Below are 15,389 nucleotides of genomic sequence, written 5' to 3' on the forward strand. Positions count from 1 at the left end.
TATATTGTTTCCCTAGCTTAGTTTTATTTTAGCTGAGTTAGGCCTTCTACCTCAGTGTTCCTGAAAAAGGATGATAAATCCTCTTGATGTGGCAGAGTAGCCTGGTCTGACAAGGGGTTTCTGCCTCTCTTGCTAGCCGTGTGAGACTCTGTGTGGCACTCTGAGGTAGTTCAGACCCAGCTCCTCCACAGGCTTGACAGCAGGTACTGAGGAGCAGCCTTCAGTAGCCTAAGTCTCTCAGGGCCATGTAGGCTTAAGGGACTCCAAAACTGGGCCTTGCTCTTTGCGTCTTGTCTTCCCTGCTGATCAAGGCCTTCGTTGTGCTTGGAAGCTGCTGAGCTCTGCTTCTCTTAAGACCAAGCAACTACTTACATTTGAGAGTAGTCTATTTTTAAAAACAACACTTGCTTCCCACTCCCTCAGTGCTTTCTTTGGGAGCTGCTGATTGTTCATCGTTTGAGAAAATCAAATTATTTTTTTAGGTGCTGATATTTGGACCTAGAAGCCTAACTTCTGGCACACATTTTTTTAAATCCTTGGCCACAGCCATTGGGACGTGGATGATGTTTGCAATGACTGGGGCTAAAGGTATAATCTATGGACTGGTGAATATGCTGCCCATGTACATTCAAGGTTTTAAATCAGTGATGGAAATATGCATTCATGGAGAAATCCTGTACTGTCTACAAGAAAGATTAGATACATTCAGAGATATCTAGAACCCCTTTACAGAGGCTACAAACCTATTGCAGATGGTACAGTGCTACATTAGGGTTTTCTCTCACACATGCCACACCAAACATTCTCTAGCCTAATTGCCTTCAAGCTCAACTGAACTAAAGTTAAATTGATACTCCCAAACACTGAAAAGTGTGCACATGTTCAGCCCAGTCACCCTTCCAGGTAGTAGTTAATATGTAATAAATTAAAACATCTGTATAATGCCAACTTCTGTTCAGGAAACTATAGTAATAAGTATAGCATTTACTGACTTATTTAATTGTGCACTAAACTAACATTTATCAAACCACTGGTATAATTTCTACCCATAAAATGTAAGCACTCACATAAACGTTGTATAAAAGCTTAGCAGAGTAACAAGTGTAATTGGAAAATAAAAATAAAATAGAGCAAGATGTTGGTTTCCAAGCTGGGTTCTTTATGGCTCGTGCATCCTCACCAGTGATGAAGATTCAACAATTACAACTCAGTTCTGCTGATGGCACAAAATAGATTCCAGCTCCCTCTCCCAGAGTCAAAACCTTGGTCCCTAAATCAACAGATCTGAATCTAAATATAAACAGGGAGTTGCACTGAGTAAGAAGAGGCTGCATTTTGATTGCTGTTTTGGCCAGAAAAGTAACTCTTTAAGGGAAACAATTTTCCATCCTCCAAAGAACAACTTTAGTGACTAATATGCTTGAAGCTCGAAACTCATTGCCTTTATACTATATGTGTATAGTCGTAGTCAGTTGTTTAATTTGTGGTTGTGATGGCTTTCTTTGTAATTATATATTATGGTAATTGCTGTAGTTAGAGAAGGGCCTGTGTAAAACTGTCATCTTACTCAGAATGTATGTTCTTTGTAAGCCTCCTAATCCCATCAGCATACTTCACTGACAAAAGGAAGTGTTTACTCTTGGCTCTGTAGTACTAGCAATGCAGCTGAGGGACAGTGAGTTGTATTGTATTCTGGTCTTATATATCACCAAACTGTTAGCAAATTCAGATTGCAGGCTTTGTAGTACTGATGATGTTGTAGAACAAGAACAACCCATTCTGGAGGAGGAGGAGTTTCTGGAGCTTTTGAGTTGTAAAGTGAAAACGTATTTGTGGAGCAAACGAGGGAGAATGAGGATGGAACCCCAAATGTAAAATTTAGATACAGACTTCTAAGTTTAACCACATTTTAAAGATTAAGTCTGTAACTTGGACATGCACAATTTATATACCAATACTTTAGGAAAATTTATCCCTTTACTTGCCATTTTTAGAAAGAAGAGAACTGAGTCTTAGAGGAATAAAGTCTAATTTACTTTACCCTTTATGGGCAAAAATCCTTTAAAACTTAAAATTTATATTTAAAAAATTTAAACTTCTCTATGTACTGACAATCTGTTGTAAAGATTTAGAACTAAATATTTTCTGTTTCAAAATTATATTCAATCTGTTGTATACAAACAACTTAATGAAATGTTTTAATTTTTTAAATATAGTTATTGGCAAAACCTTTAAACCTTCAGGATCAACAACAACAAAGTTTGGCAATGCATCTCTTGAAACTTGTCCTCAACTGTCTTAACTTTGACTTCATTGGCAATTCAGCGGATGAGTCCGCAGATGATTTATGCACTGTACAGATCCCAACAAATTGGAGAACAAGTAAGAAAAGATCATAACTGTTAACACTAAAGTGCATTCTACACGTAGTGGAATATGTTATCTGTTTGTTTTGATACAGTACTTGTAATTATAAAATTATCTAAGATCTTTTCCTGTAAGATAGTCTTATTTGCTGATACATTAAACAGGAAACCTCATGTGGCTATTTTATAATTTCTATCTATAACAGAAACAGTGTCTTTCCTTAATGTACTATATCACACAGCGGTGTGCAATTCACACTGTTCTCTGCAAGTTCTTATACCATGCCAATCACCAAAGTATCTGAGTACCTTTGAGAGCTGCAGTAAGCTCTCTGTGTGTATAATACAGGTCCTTTATAGAATCGCATTCCTGGGTATCCATGTGTAACAGAGCAAGGTTAGTCTACCCTCCAGCCCATTCTAATCCACTGATTAGGCACAGTCAGTTCCACTGCCTGTGTGTGTGAATTAACTGATGTCTAAGTGATCAGAGTCCTGGCTCAGCTGTTGTTCCCAGCACTTTGCCATACCATGACAAAGTTTTGCATGATTTGTTGTATAGATACATTTTTTTCTTTTGGTGTATAGAATAGATTAATTGTGCTAAAAGAGCATTACAAGGTCTTATAGAATATCAGGGGTGGGAGGGACCTCAGGAGGTCATCTAGTCCAACCCCCTGCTCAAAGCAGGACTGATCCCCAGACAGATTTTTTTTTTTAACCCCAGTTCCCTAAGTGGCCCCCTCAAGGACTGAGCTCACAGCCCTGGGTTTAGCAGGCCAGTGCTCAAACCACTGAGCTATCCTTCCCCACTACATATTTGAGCTGAGCTATTTAGAACACTTATATTGATATTTTGTTCTTTAATCAGAATTGTACCTCACTCTTAGCACTTTTATGAAAAATAAAAACAATTCTGGTGATAAATATTTAATTATTACTGATAAACAATGATAAAAACATCTTTTTTTTTTTTCCTCAGTCTTCCTAGAACCAGAGACCTTGGACTTGTTTTTTGATTTGTATCATTCCCTTCCACCAGTGCTGTCGCAGTTGGTAAGTAAAGCTTAGTGATTTAATTATAATAATTACTAAAAACAATTCTCTTTTGACTATGTACATTTATTAAACATATAGGCTAAATGTTTACTCCATATCCATCCCCAGTGACATGTTTGGTGCCACTTGCTTATAATTTGGGCCATCCCCTTTAAATGGAGATGTGAAATTATTCTGCATGTTTAATATCTTCTGTAATCTCACGGTCATGATTTGCCATTTGAGATATATAATAAACACACCAAATATGTTAAAAGAACATTATTAAGATTGCAAAGTCAAGCACTTGGAAGTTAGGACATGCTTGAATTAAGGTTGCCTGTGCATCCTTAATTCGACCCTTAATGTGTATGCATTATGATACAATCTTTAATTATGATTAAACACTTTTTTATCTCCAGGACTGCTGCCTCATTCAGGACAACCAGTGCTTTGGGCAGGCTCACTACCATCAGCTCCCAGTCATCTTGCCCAACCCAGTCACAGCCTCGCCACCACCAACTACCAGTCACTGTCCCTCCTTCATCCCCTCTTACAGTCCCAGTCTCGTCCATCTCCTTTTACCTAGCTTATTTATTGAACACAGCTGAATTCTTTTTGCTGACATTTGCCAAAAAAAAAAAAAATTCCAGCTGAGGCAGACAACCAGCATGGGAAAATTTTAGCCAAACAGCTCTTCTTTGAGTAGTGTCCTGATAGGTGTGTAGGTGTGGCAGCTCTCCGCTGAAGGTGCAGAGAGATCTTCTGTAGTAGTGCCTGTTGGGCTTCACATGCGCTCCTCTCCATATGACACCAGGGTCGACATCTATATATAGCGCTTTGTGGTCCATCTGCCCTCAGTTTCTTCTCAACCACCTTTGGTGTGAGACCGAATCCAGAGCAGAGCCCTTCTACTTTTAGAGATACTGTCATTAACTTACCTTACTTTAGTAGTGATTAGCCATTTTCATGAATTTTCTTCCCCTAAAAGAAACCAAAACTTAGCTACTCTGTCCTCCCTGTTACCTGTTTCCCGCCCTCCCTGATTGGGAGCTCTCCCCCTCGGGACTATGCTGGGATCCCCCTGATTCAAGAGGTATCTGTCTTGTTGGTAGGCCTTACTCATAAGTAACGGTCACTCACAGTGCATTCACTGCCTTGATGAGGGCCATGTTTCACAGAAGTGCATCCACTGCATTAACTTAACCACCCAGACCTTAAAGGACCGTGAACTCAGACTGAAACGTCTCCTCATGGAGAGTTCTCTACGGCCAGCTTTGGACCCCAGCCCTGATACTTCTCAGGCACTGCTCTCACACTCGACTCGGTCATCAGCTGACCCCCGCTTGCTGCAGCCATCCAAAAGTGAGCAGACAATTCCCACAAGACAGTGAGTGGGAACTAGGCACAAGAGTCCTTCAGTGCATATTCAGCCGCTGGGGATTTCCCGCATAGATCTCTTTGCCACACCAGAGAATGCCAAATGCCTTCAGTTCTGCTCACGGATGGGTCTAGGCCATGCCTTCCTCATTACACGGGATGCTGTGCGACTTTAGGCCTTTCCACCTTTTCCCCTCTTTTTTAAGGTACTTCACAAAATACAAGTGGAATGAGCCCAAGTCATCCTCATAGCGTCGACATTACTGTGACAAATTTGGTATTCTTATCTCTTAGGCATGACAGTGTGTTCTCTGATCATCTTGCAATTGATTCCATGCCTCCTCTCGCAGGATGTGAGCTGAATTCTCCATTCAAATCTATGTCTTGCTCATCTCAAGGCATGGCTCCTTCATGATTACAGGAGTCAGAAATGACCTGTTCAGAGGCAGTAAAAGAGATTCTCTTAAATAGCAGACGTGACACAACACGACTCACTGTACTTACCTCCAAAAATGGGAAAGATTCCAATTCCAGTACACAGCAATCATGTTTCAGCAATGAACATCCTGGTCCCACCCATTTTTGATTATATTCTAGATCTTAAAAGATCAGACCTATCTACAAGCTCCATTCATATGCACTTGGTCACCATCACAGCATTCCACCCCAAGATAGATGGCTATTCCATATTCAGCCAGCTGCTCATGAAGAGATTCCTTCAAGGCCTTTGCACTAACATATGACATCCCACCCAGACCTGGGATCCCAACCTCATCTTGCACCCTCTCACTTGACCGCTATTTGAGCCAATGGCAACATCATCCTACATTAATCTTTCCATGAAAACAGCATTTCTTATAGCCATCATGTTGGCCCGATGAGTAGGAGAAATAGGGGCTCTCATGGCATACTCCCCATACACAATTTTTTCTAAGGACAAGGTCATGTTACACACGCATCTAAAATTCCTACCCAAGGTATCATCCTCCTTGCATTTGAATCAACCTATCCACCTTCCCTGTTTCTTCCCAAAGCCACAGACCAACCAACAAGAAGCAACTCTACTCACCTTGGACATTAGGAGAGCTGTAGACTTTTACCTTGCTAGAACTAAATCTTTCAGACAATTGCCACAGGGAGTGTCTGTATCCAGACAGTGTCTTTCCAAGTGGATCTTACAGTGCATGCACTTTTGTTATCAACTGCACAACCAGCTACCTCCACATGGAAGTCGAACACATTCCACTTGCTCTGTCTCCACCTTGATTGCCTTTCTCAACTATGTGCCGATCACTGACATTGGCAAAGCAGCCACTTGGGCATCCACAGACACTTTTAGCTAACACTGTGCAATTATCCGTGACACAGCATCAGAGGCCCTATTAGGATGCACTGCCCTCTTCTCCTTATTAGATGCCACTCTGAAGCCCCAGCCTTCCATCTATGGATACTGCTCTACAGTCATCTACAGTGGAGCACCCCTAGGGACACTACTCAAAGAAGAAGAGAAGGTTACTCACCCTGTGCAGTAACTAGCTTCTCTGAGATATGAGTCCTTAGGAGTGCTCCACTACCCGCCCTCCTCCTCCTCTGTTTCGGAGTTCAAAGATGAGCTCTATGTTAGAGAAGGAACTGAGGGCAGTTGGATCTCAGATTGCTATATATAGATGCTGCCCATGATGCGAGACAGGGAGGAGCGTATGCAGCTCAATGGGCACTGCTATCAAAAATCTCTAATTGCAGGCGCAAGGGGCGCTGTGGCACCTACAGTGGAGAAACCATAGGGAGACACATCTCAAAGAACCTCAGTTAGTGCATAGGGTGAGTAACCTTAGAATCATAGAATATCAGAGTTGGAAGGGACCTCAGAAGGTCATCTAGTCCAACCCCCTGCTCAAAGCAGGACCAGTCCCCAACTAAATCATCCCAACCAGGGCTTTGTCAAGCCTTAAAAACCTCTAAGGAAGGAGATTGCACCACCCTCCTAGGTAAGCCATTCTAGTGCTTTACCACCCTCCTAGCAAAAAAGTTTTTCCTAATATTCAACCTAAACCTCCTCCACTGCAACTTGAGACCATTACTCCTTGTTCTGCCATCTGGAACCACTGAGAACAGTCTAAATCCATCTTCTTTGGAACCCCCTTTCAGGTAGTTGAAAGCAGCTATCAAATCCCCCCTCATTCTTCTCTTCTGCTGACTAAATCTCAGTTCCCTCAGCCTCTTATCATAAGTCATGTGTTCCAGCCCCCTAATCATTTTTGTTGCCCTCCACTGGACTCTTTCCAATTTTTCCACATCCTTCTTGCAGTGTGAGGCCCAAAACTGGACACAGTACTCCAGATGAGGTCTCACGAATGCCGAATAGGGGGAACTATCACGTCCTATGATCTGCTGGCAATACCCCTACTTATACAGCCCAAAATGCTGTTAGCCTTCTTGGCAACAAGGGCACATAGTCAACTCATATCCAGCTTCTCGTCCACTGTAACCCCTAGGTCCTTTTCTGCAGAACTGCTGCCTAGTCTGTAGCAGTGCTTGGGATTCTTGTATCCTAAGTGCAGGACTCTGCACTTGTCCTTGCTGAACCTCATCAGATTTCTTTTGGCCCAATCCTCTAATTTGTCTAGGTCTGTCTGTATCCTATCCCTACCCTCCAGCGTATCTACCACTCCTCCCAGTTTAGTGTCATCTGAAAACTTTCTGAGGGTGCAGTCCACGTCATCCTCCAGATCATTAATGAAGATATTGAACAGAACTGGCCCCAGGACCAACCCTTGGGGCACTCCGCTTGATACCGGCTGCCAGCTAGACATGGAGCCGTTGATCAGTACTCGTTGAGCCCGACGATCTAGCCAGCTTTCTATCCACCTTATAGTCAATTCATCCAGCCCATACTTCTTTAACTTGCTGGCACGAATACTGTGGGAGACCATATCAAAAGCTTTGCTAAAGTCAAGGAATAACACGTCCACTGCTTTCCCCTCATTCACAGAGCCAGTTATCTCATCATAGAAGGTATTTAGGTTAGTCAGGCATGACTTGCCCTTGGTGAATCCATGCTGACTCTTCCTAATCACTTTCCTCTCCTCTAAGTGCTTCAAAATTGATTCCTTGAGGACCTGCTCCATTATTTTTCCATGGACTGAGGTGAGGCTGACTGACCTGTAGTTCCCTAGAATTTTCCTTCCCCTCTTCTTTTTTTTTCAAAAGATGGGCACTACATTAGCCTTTTTCCAGTCATCCAGGATCTCCCCCGATTGCCATGATTTTTCAATGGGCAATGGCTCTGCAATCACGTCCGCCAACTTCTTTAGCACCCTCGCATGCAGTGCATCTGGCCCCATGGACTTGTGCTCGCCCAGCTTTTCTAAATAGTCCTGAACCACTTCTTTTTCCACAGAGGGCTTGTCACCTCCTCCCCATGTTGTGCTGCCCAGTGCAGTAGTCTGGGAGCTGACCTTGTTTGTGAAAACAGAGGCAAAAAAAGCATTGAGTACATAAGCTTTTTCCATATCCTCTGTCACTAGGTTGCTTCCCTCATTCAGTAAGGGGCCCACACTTTCCTTGACCACCTTCTTATTGCTAACATACCTGAAGAAACCGTTCCTGTTATTCTTAACATCTCTTGCTGTCTGCAACTCCAAGTGTGATTTGGCCTTCCTGATTTCACTCCTGCATGCCTGAGCAATATTTTTATACTCCCTCCCTGGTGGTTTGTCCAGTCTTCCATTTCTTGTAAGCTTCTTTTTTGTGTTTAAGATAAGCAAGGATTTCACTTTTAAGTCAAGCTGTCTCCTGCCATATTTATTATTCTTTCTACACGTCAGGATGGTTTGTTCTTGCAGCCTCAATAAGGATTCTTTAATGTACAACCAGCTCTCCTGGACTCCTTTTCCTCTCATGTTATTCTCCTGGGGGATCCTTCCTATCAGTTCCCTGAGGGAGTCAAGGTCTGCTTTTCTGAAGTCCAGGGTCCGTATTCTGCTGCTCTTCTTTCTTCCTTGTGTCAGGATCCTGAACTCGACCATCTCATAGTCACTCCTTCCCAGGTTCCCATCCACGTTTGCTTCTCCTACTAATTCTTCCCTGTTTGTGAGCAGCAGGTCAAGAAAAGCTCTGTCCCTAGTTGATTCCTCCAGCACTTGCACCAGGAAATTGTCCCCTATGCTTTCCAAAAACTTCCTGGACTGTCTGTGCACCACTGGATTGCTCTCCCAGCAGATATCAGGGTGATTGAAGTCTTCCATGAGAACGAGGGCCTGTGATTTAGTAACTTCTGTTGCTAGAAGAAAGCCTCATCCACCTCATCCCCCTGGTCTAGTGGTCTATAGTAGACTCCTACCATGACATCACCCTTGTTGCTGACACTTCTAATCTTAATCCAGAGGCTCTCAGGTTTTTCTGTAGTTTCATACCAGAGCTCTGAGCAGTCATACTGCTCTCTTACATACAGTGCAACTCCCCCACCTTTTCTGCCCTGCCTGTCCTTCCTGAATAGTTTATGTCCATCTATGACAGTATTCTGGTCATGTGTTTCTGTTTCTCTTATTCCAATCACATCATAATTCCTTGGCAGTTATTATACGGAATGGAAATAATGGTCTTATAATGGGAGGTGTTGAGCAACCTGAATAATAAGTGGTGCAACAGCCCTGGGAAGAATCCTTCCAAATAAGGGAAGACAACTGGTCAGGCAGCAGAGATTTGCTTTTTTGGTTTTACAATTATTTTATTTCATTTAAAAAGGAATACTTGTTGCACCTTATGCCCAAATAAATTTGTTCATCTATAAGCTTTCGTGGGCTAAAACCAACTTCATCAGATGCATGGAGTGGAAAATACAGTAGGAAGATATATATATAGCAGTACATGAAAAGATGGAAATTGCCTTACCCAGTGGGGGAGTCGAGACAAATCCATTAAAGTGGGCTATTATCAACAGGATGAAAAATCACTTTTATAGTGGTAATCAGGGTGGCTCATTTCAAACAGTTAACAGGGTGGCTCATTTCAAACAGTTGACAAGAAGATGTGAGTAACAGTAGGGGCAAATTAGCATGGGGAGCTTCGTTTTTTTCATTTCTTGTAGTGACTAACATGGTTTAGTGTACAGAATAACATGGCTACCACTCTGAAACCTTTCTTTTTTTAGGCACTTTCCTGTTTGGTTCAGTTTGCCTCTACAAGAAGATCTTTATTTAGCAATCCAGAACGTACCAAGTATCTTGGGAATCTAATCAAAGGAGTGAAAAGAATCCTTGAAAATCCTCAGGTATTTTTGTTTTTTAAATTCTTTGCAAATGTTAAAATTATTTGTGAATTTCTATGCCTTGTCACAACCTTGTTGTCTCTCTTCATCCCTCATGACCGTCTTCCAGAGGCCTTTCTTTAAACTTCCATCCTTCTCCTCCTTTCTTAACCAGAAATAATTTTGGGACACAATTTGTACAAAATAAGCTATGCAGAACAAAGCTGTCATCTGTTAAATTAGCAATGTTTGAAGAGACGTTATGCCCTTGTCTTGGCCATGTAGGAATAAAGACAAGAGGCAGTGGAGGTGCTTTGATTAGGCTGCACCTTTTATTCACACAACATATCTGGAAATACCTGGCAATAAATTGTACAGTTCTGGTCATCATTCTTTCCTTAATTGTTTCCAGTTATTTGGAAGGACTGCTGTCAGCTCTTCTTCCCAATCTGGTCCCAGCCAGCCTGTTGCTGGGACCCCATTGCCTTCCCCTCATGTGAAGGTTAAGGGGGACTGAAAAAGGGGCGGAGGGGGAAGGGTTGTTTTCCTGCTATACCAGACATTACAAGTCCTGACCTCCCTTTCTCCAGCTTCCCTTAGAAGATGCCTCCCTAAATCCATTTCCAACTCCTGTTTATCCCCTTTGTAATGAGTACCTGCACTGGACATCGGCCACACTTACCACTTATTTAGTTGTGACATCTTGACCTAACCACCTTACCTATCTGATCAGCTGACTTGCTGTCGGGAAAGCTAAAACACTCCACTCTGCCCCAGCTAATCTGGCAGTGAAGAAAAAATTCCTTCCCAGCACCAAATGAAAAAGGGGCTAGCACAAACCCACACACAACTGATCATAAAACCTGGTGCTGCTCTGATCCCATGGGTAGGAAGGTGGGTGTTGCTAATCAGGGATTGAGAGAGAGCAAGAGAATTATTTGTGGAATGCAGGGATATAAATACCCTGTCCCTGCCCTGGTGCATATGGAGGTGAGTGACCATCCCTGGTCCAGCCACTTCCTGTACCCCCCTTGGCTCCACTGAGGGAAATCTGTCCCCCTCTTCCTCCTTATCATCACCCAAATACCGTAGGGATTCCTATCCTCTTTTTCCTGCTGCCCAAAGAGTCGCTTCTTTCAGTTGCTATGAGCGTATTAGGTTAGTCTGATGATTTAAAAAAACTTTGTTTCTTATGTAATTTTAGGGTTTATCTGATCCAGGTAACTACCATGAGTTCTGTCGTTTTTTGGCTCGACTAAAGACAAACTACCAGTTGGGAGAACTAGTAATGGTGAAGGATTACTCAGAGGTTATCAGATTGATAGCCAATTTCACTATTACTAGCTTACAGGTAAGGATAAATGCAGCCTTAAATCCTTGACAGATGTGGGATTTGGTTTTTGGGATTTTTTTGTTTTGTTTTGGGGTTGGGTTTGCATTCAACTGATGTTATTTACATGAAAATGTACTTTGTTCCAAGTTTGCCAGTAATGTAACTTGGTAAACTCTTCAGTCCTGGGCTCACATCTTCCTATGTGTTTGTGCTAAAGTGTCTAGTATAGGGGTGGCTAAAATTATTGACTCTCTGAGCTGCATATGTCAATCTTCAGATGTTTGAGAGCCCCCGGGAGGTGCCTGATGGGGCTTGGGGCTTCAGTCATGTGGGAGAGGGGTCTCAGGGCTTCAGCCCTGCTCCCACTGAAGCCCTGAGCCCTGGCAGGTGCGCCCCATGGACCTGAAGCCCTGAGACCCCCTCCCTGCTAGACAGAAGGCAGAAGTGATGTGTGGGAGGAGGAACTGGGGTCACGTTTTCCCCCCCTTACCACCAGATTTTTGCCGGGGTGTGATCACATGGTGCCACTGGCCCTCTCCCTGTACAGCAGCTGCTAGAGCCAGCAAGATAAGGCCCTGGGGAGAGAGAGGAGCTAAAGCAGCGGCCCTCTCTGCAGCTCCCAATTCTTTGCATCTGCCTCTTCACAAGAAGCTAACACCTGGGAGTTGCAGGGAGGGCCTGCTGAGGGTAAGACGGGTGTGTGACTCCAGCTGTTGTGGGGGAAACCTTTAAATTGTCCCCCCCAATCCCCCCGCTCAGAAGGCACCGGTCATCTCACACAGAAGCTCTTAGCTACGCCATCCCACTGCTAGGCAGAAGCCCTGAGCCCGTCTCTCCCCTCTCCCCCCGCCCCCGCCTCTGGTAGGCAGAGAATAGGGGGTGGGATGTCCATAAGCTGCACTTTAACTGTAAAACAGCCAGATGTGGCTCACGAGCTGCTGTTTGGCCACCGCTGGTCTAGTATAATTCAGTGAGGCCTTGATTTTGATTGGGGTATTTGAGCACTTCCTTAACGTAAATAATACTAATAGTAAAGATAAGATGTATGTTCATAAATTTTCACGCTGGGATAAGATATGCTCTAATTAAAATTACATTTGTTTCTTTGTAGCACTGGGAGTTTGCTCCAAACAGTGTTCACTATCTGCTAACTCTGTGGCAAAGAATGGTAGCATCGGTACCTTTTGTGAAATCAACAGAACCACACCTCTTAGATACATATGCACCAGAGATCACAAAAGCATACATTACTTCTAGACTGGAATCTGTTCCTGTAGTTATAAGGTAAACCTTCTTCAGTATAAATAGAACTTTGCAGTGCTTTTGTTTTAAAATCAATAAAACTTAATCGCATTTTTCTCGCATCAGTTACATTAAATTATATTTATTGATGTTAGTAGTCACTCATGTTTTACACTGCTGTGAGATCAGAATTTGGCTCAGTGTCTTAAAAGCAAGAGCAAAAATAAAACTTGAGTTCAAGTTGGTTTTTTCCAGAGCCCCCTTATATTATAAAAAGATCCTTGCCCATTATAATCCAATATCTAAAATATTTTTGATGCTGAGCCTCTTCTGCCATTTATGCCATCAGAGCAGGAGTTTCCTAGGGTCCCTCACTACATCAGCAAAGGAAGGCAGGAAAAGGAATCCCACCTGTTATTGAAAGGGTAGGAGAGAGTAGCACAAGATGAGGTGGCAGAATTATTTTAAAGTGTGATTCTGCTCTGAAAAAGGACTATAAAGAGGTCCCTTTTTACTCAGCACATCTACTCCCTGTTGTATTTGAAGTTGTAGTTGCTCATTTTAGTACAAAAAATAAGCTATGAGCTGTTTTTAAAAAAATATATATTTATTCTTCTGTTCTCCACAGGGCCAATACAACTGGGAAAGAGTGAGTTGGGTTCTATTCCATTTCCACATATCATCAACAAAATTGCTAACTAAGTTCCACTTGCAGAATCTCTTTTGTTGTTGATTTGTGAACTGGAAGGAAGCCCGCTTTACTTTGCAGGGCTTGCAGTTAGGCAAAAAAAACCTTTTACTTGTAAACTGAGCATATTCTATCTATAACTAACTAACTCTCTCTCTCTCTCTCTCTCTCACACACAAAAATGAAACACCAGTGTACGTTTTCTATAGTCACTTTTCAGAGAATAACTGTACTTTTGAAGAAAATTGCATAAAGGCGTTGGTTAACATATTTCTGTACTAAATGCCATGACAGCTTGGTTAATAAGATACAAATCTGTGGTGATTCCATATTATTTTTGCTTTGCAGTACATATTTAAGTGAGTACTACCTTCATTTGCTATATAGATTTATGCTTATTGTCCCAGCTAGTAATTTTATTTATTGACTTGACGTTTTATAGCCAAAATCCCTTTTATATTTTAGACAAATTTACCATACGATCACAGCAAATAAAACACCCACAGAAAAAATGTGTTTTGAATGGTTAAAAATGTTTAATACTTCTTCAGGGGTCTCTGTGCATTCCCACTTACAGGATCTAGTTCTTCTAGTGTCGAGCTGCGAAACTGTATAATTAAGCTTTGTCTCCTGTGGGAGGCAGTAGTGCTCTCATGCTAGGATGTTGTCATCATTCATCTCAGTTCCTTTGCTGCAAGACCTAAGTGAAACTACTTCTCAAGTCTGCAAGCATGTTAGCCTGTCCTTTTATAGTGAGTGAGTGAGTCAGTCATATTAAAGTTAGAGTATATGGGGCCACTTGCTTTGGGTTATCTCCTAGGCTCTGTCAGGTCCTGAACTCCACATGGGGTTGAAAAGATGTGCCATCTGCTCAACCATCTTTCCAGGGACAGATGAGCATGTATGGTGCCTATTGTGCCTGGGACAGGCTCATAATCTCCCAAGGGACATCTTGCTGCACTCTCTCTTCTCAGATGAGGAAGAACAGAAAGTTAATATGGCAGGTGCACTTGGCTTCCTTGGACTATCCTAGCATTCCTTTGGGAGTTTTGAGGTCCACCTCTTTGCTGAAGTCTTCTTTAAAAAGATCTGACATGCATTTTGCTGCCCTAGCTTCATTGCTCCCCTCATTGAAAGGCCTCAGATTGACCTTCCTGAGGCAAACGCTTACTTGGGCTGAGTCTCTTGGTTGATACTGTCTAGTGCTGCATGCTCCAACCAAACAGGACTGCTCTGGCATTGCAGTCTGTGTTGGCACCAAAAATTTCCTCGATGCCCTCCCAGTCGGCACTAGTCAACATCACTATTGAGAGTTAGGCTTTCAGGTCTCCTCATGATCCTGTTCCAGGGAAGAGAAAAGAGGAGGAAGCATTCTGATCTGTTAAAGGAGCCTAAGGAGAAAAAGAAAAGGAGGCATTGTCTCCTCTACTGATGCATGTCTGCTGTGGAGTCTGCTTACCTGTTTTGACATCACTCATGGCACACCCACTAGCTGTACATCTAACAGTGGGGAAGGAGAACATACAGGCAGACATCCTCAGCAGGAAATCTTACAACCAGCATGAATGGTCCCTAAATGAGGTAGTATCCTTATTATTATTCAGGCATGGTCAACCACAAATTGACTTGTGTCCAGTCAGAATGCCAAATGTCCTGTACTGGCACCAGTGGTCACAGAGATAAGAAATCTTTATCGGATGCATTGCTGCTGAATTGGAGCAGTCTTCTCATAGCCTTCCTTCGATACCCAGAGTCATAAGGAAAATCAGAGAGGACAGAGCCCACATCATACTGCTAGCACAAATGTGGCCATGGCAGTATTGGCACACTGTTCTGTCCAGAGAACTGTTGGTTCAGCTTCTGTTATGCCCTGACTTCCTTTCTCAATGGCAAGGGTGTTTTTTTTCATTTATGGCCTCTGCATCCATTATAGCATTACATAAAGAAGTCATTTTGATACCTCACCCCAGCTTTATATCTTCGGCGGTGTCAAATTTTCATCTGTCCCATTATATGTCTCTTCCTATTTTGTTCCTCAGATCCCAGGCTACCCAAGCTTCTGCAGCTTAGATGTTGAGCTTACTCCTTAGCCAA

At 42.7% G+C, this 15,389-nt stretch overlaps 1 protein-coding gene across 3 annotated transcripts in view; it reads left to right on the forward strand.

Moving 5' to 3' along the window:
- The window catches only part of RANBP17 (RAN binding protein 17), a 271,780-nt gene that overhangs the window by 27,276 nt on the left and 229,115 nt on the right, over positions 1–15,389 (forward strand). For all 3 annotated transcript variants that reach the window (XM_030572154.1, XM_030572155.1, XM_030572157.1), the window contains 5 exons: positions 2,217–2,382; positions 3,349–3,422; positions 9,937–10,056; positions 11,237–11,383; positions 12,477–12,649. In XM_030572154.1, the coding sequence (XP_030428014.1) occupies positions 2,217–2,382; positions 3,349–3,422; positions 9,937–10,056; positions 11,237–11,383; positions 12,477–12,649 (680 nt within the window). The remainder of the gene's footprint in view (positions 1–2,216; positions 2,383–3,348; positions 3,423–9,936; positions 10,057–11,236; positions 11,384–12,476; positions 12,650–15,389) is intronic.

This window comes from Gopherus evgoodei, chromosome 8 (genome assembly GCF_007399415.2).
Source record: "Gopherus evgoodei ecotype Sinaloan lineage chromosome 8, rGopEvg1_v1.p, whole genome shotgun sequence".
In the NCBI taxonomy this organism is placed as follows: Eukaryota; Metazoa; Chordata; order Testudines; family Testudinidae; genus Gopherus; species Gopherus evgoodei.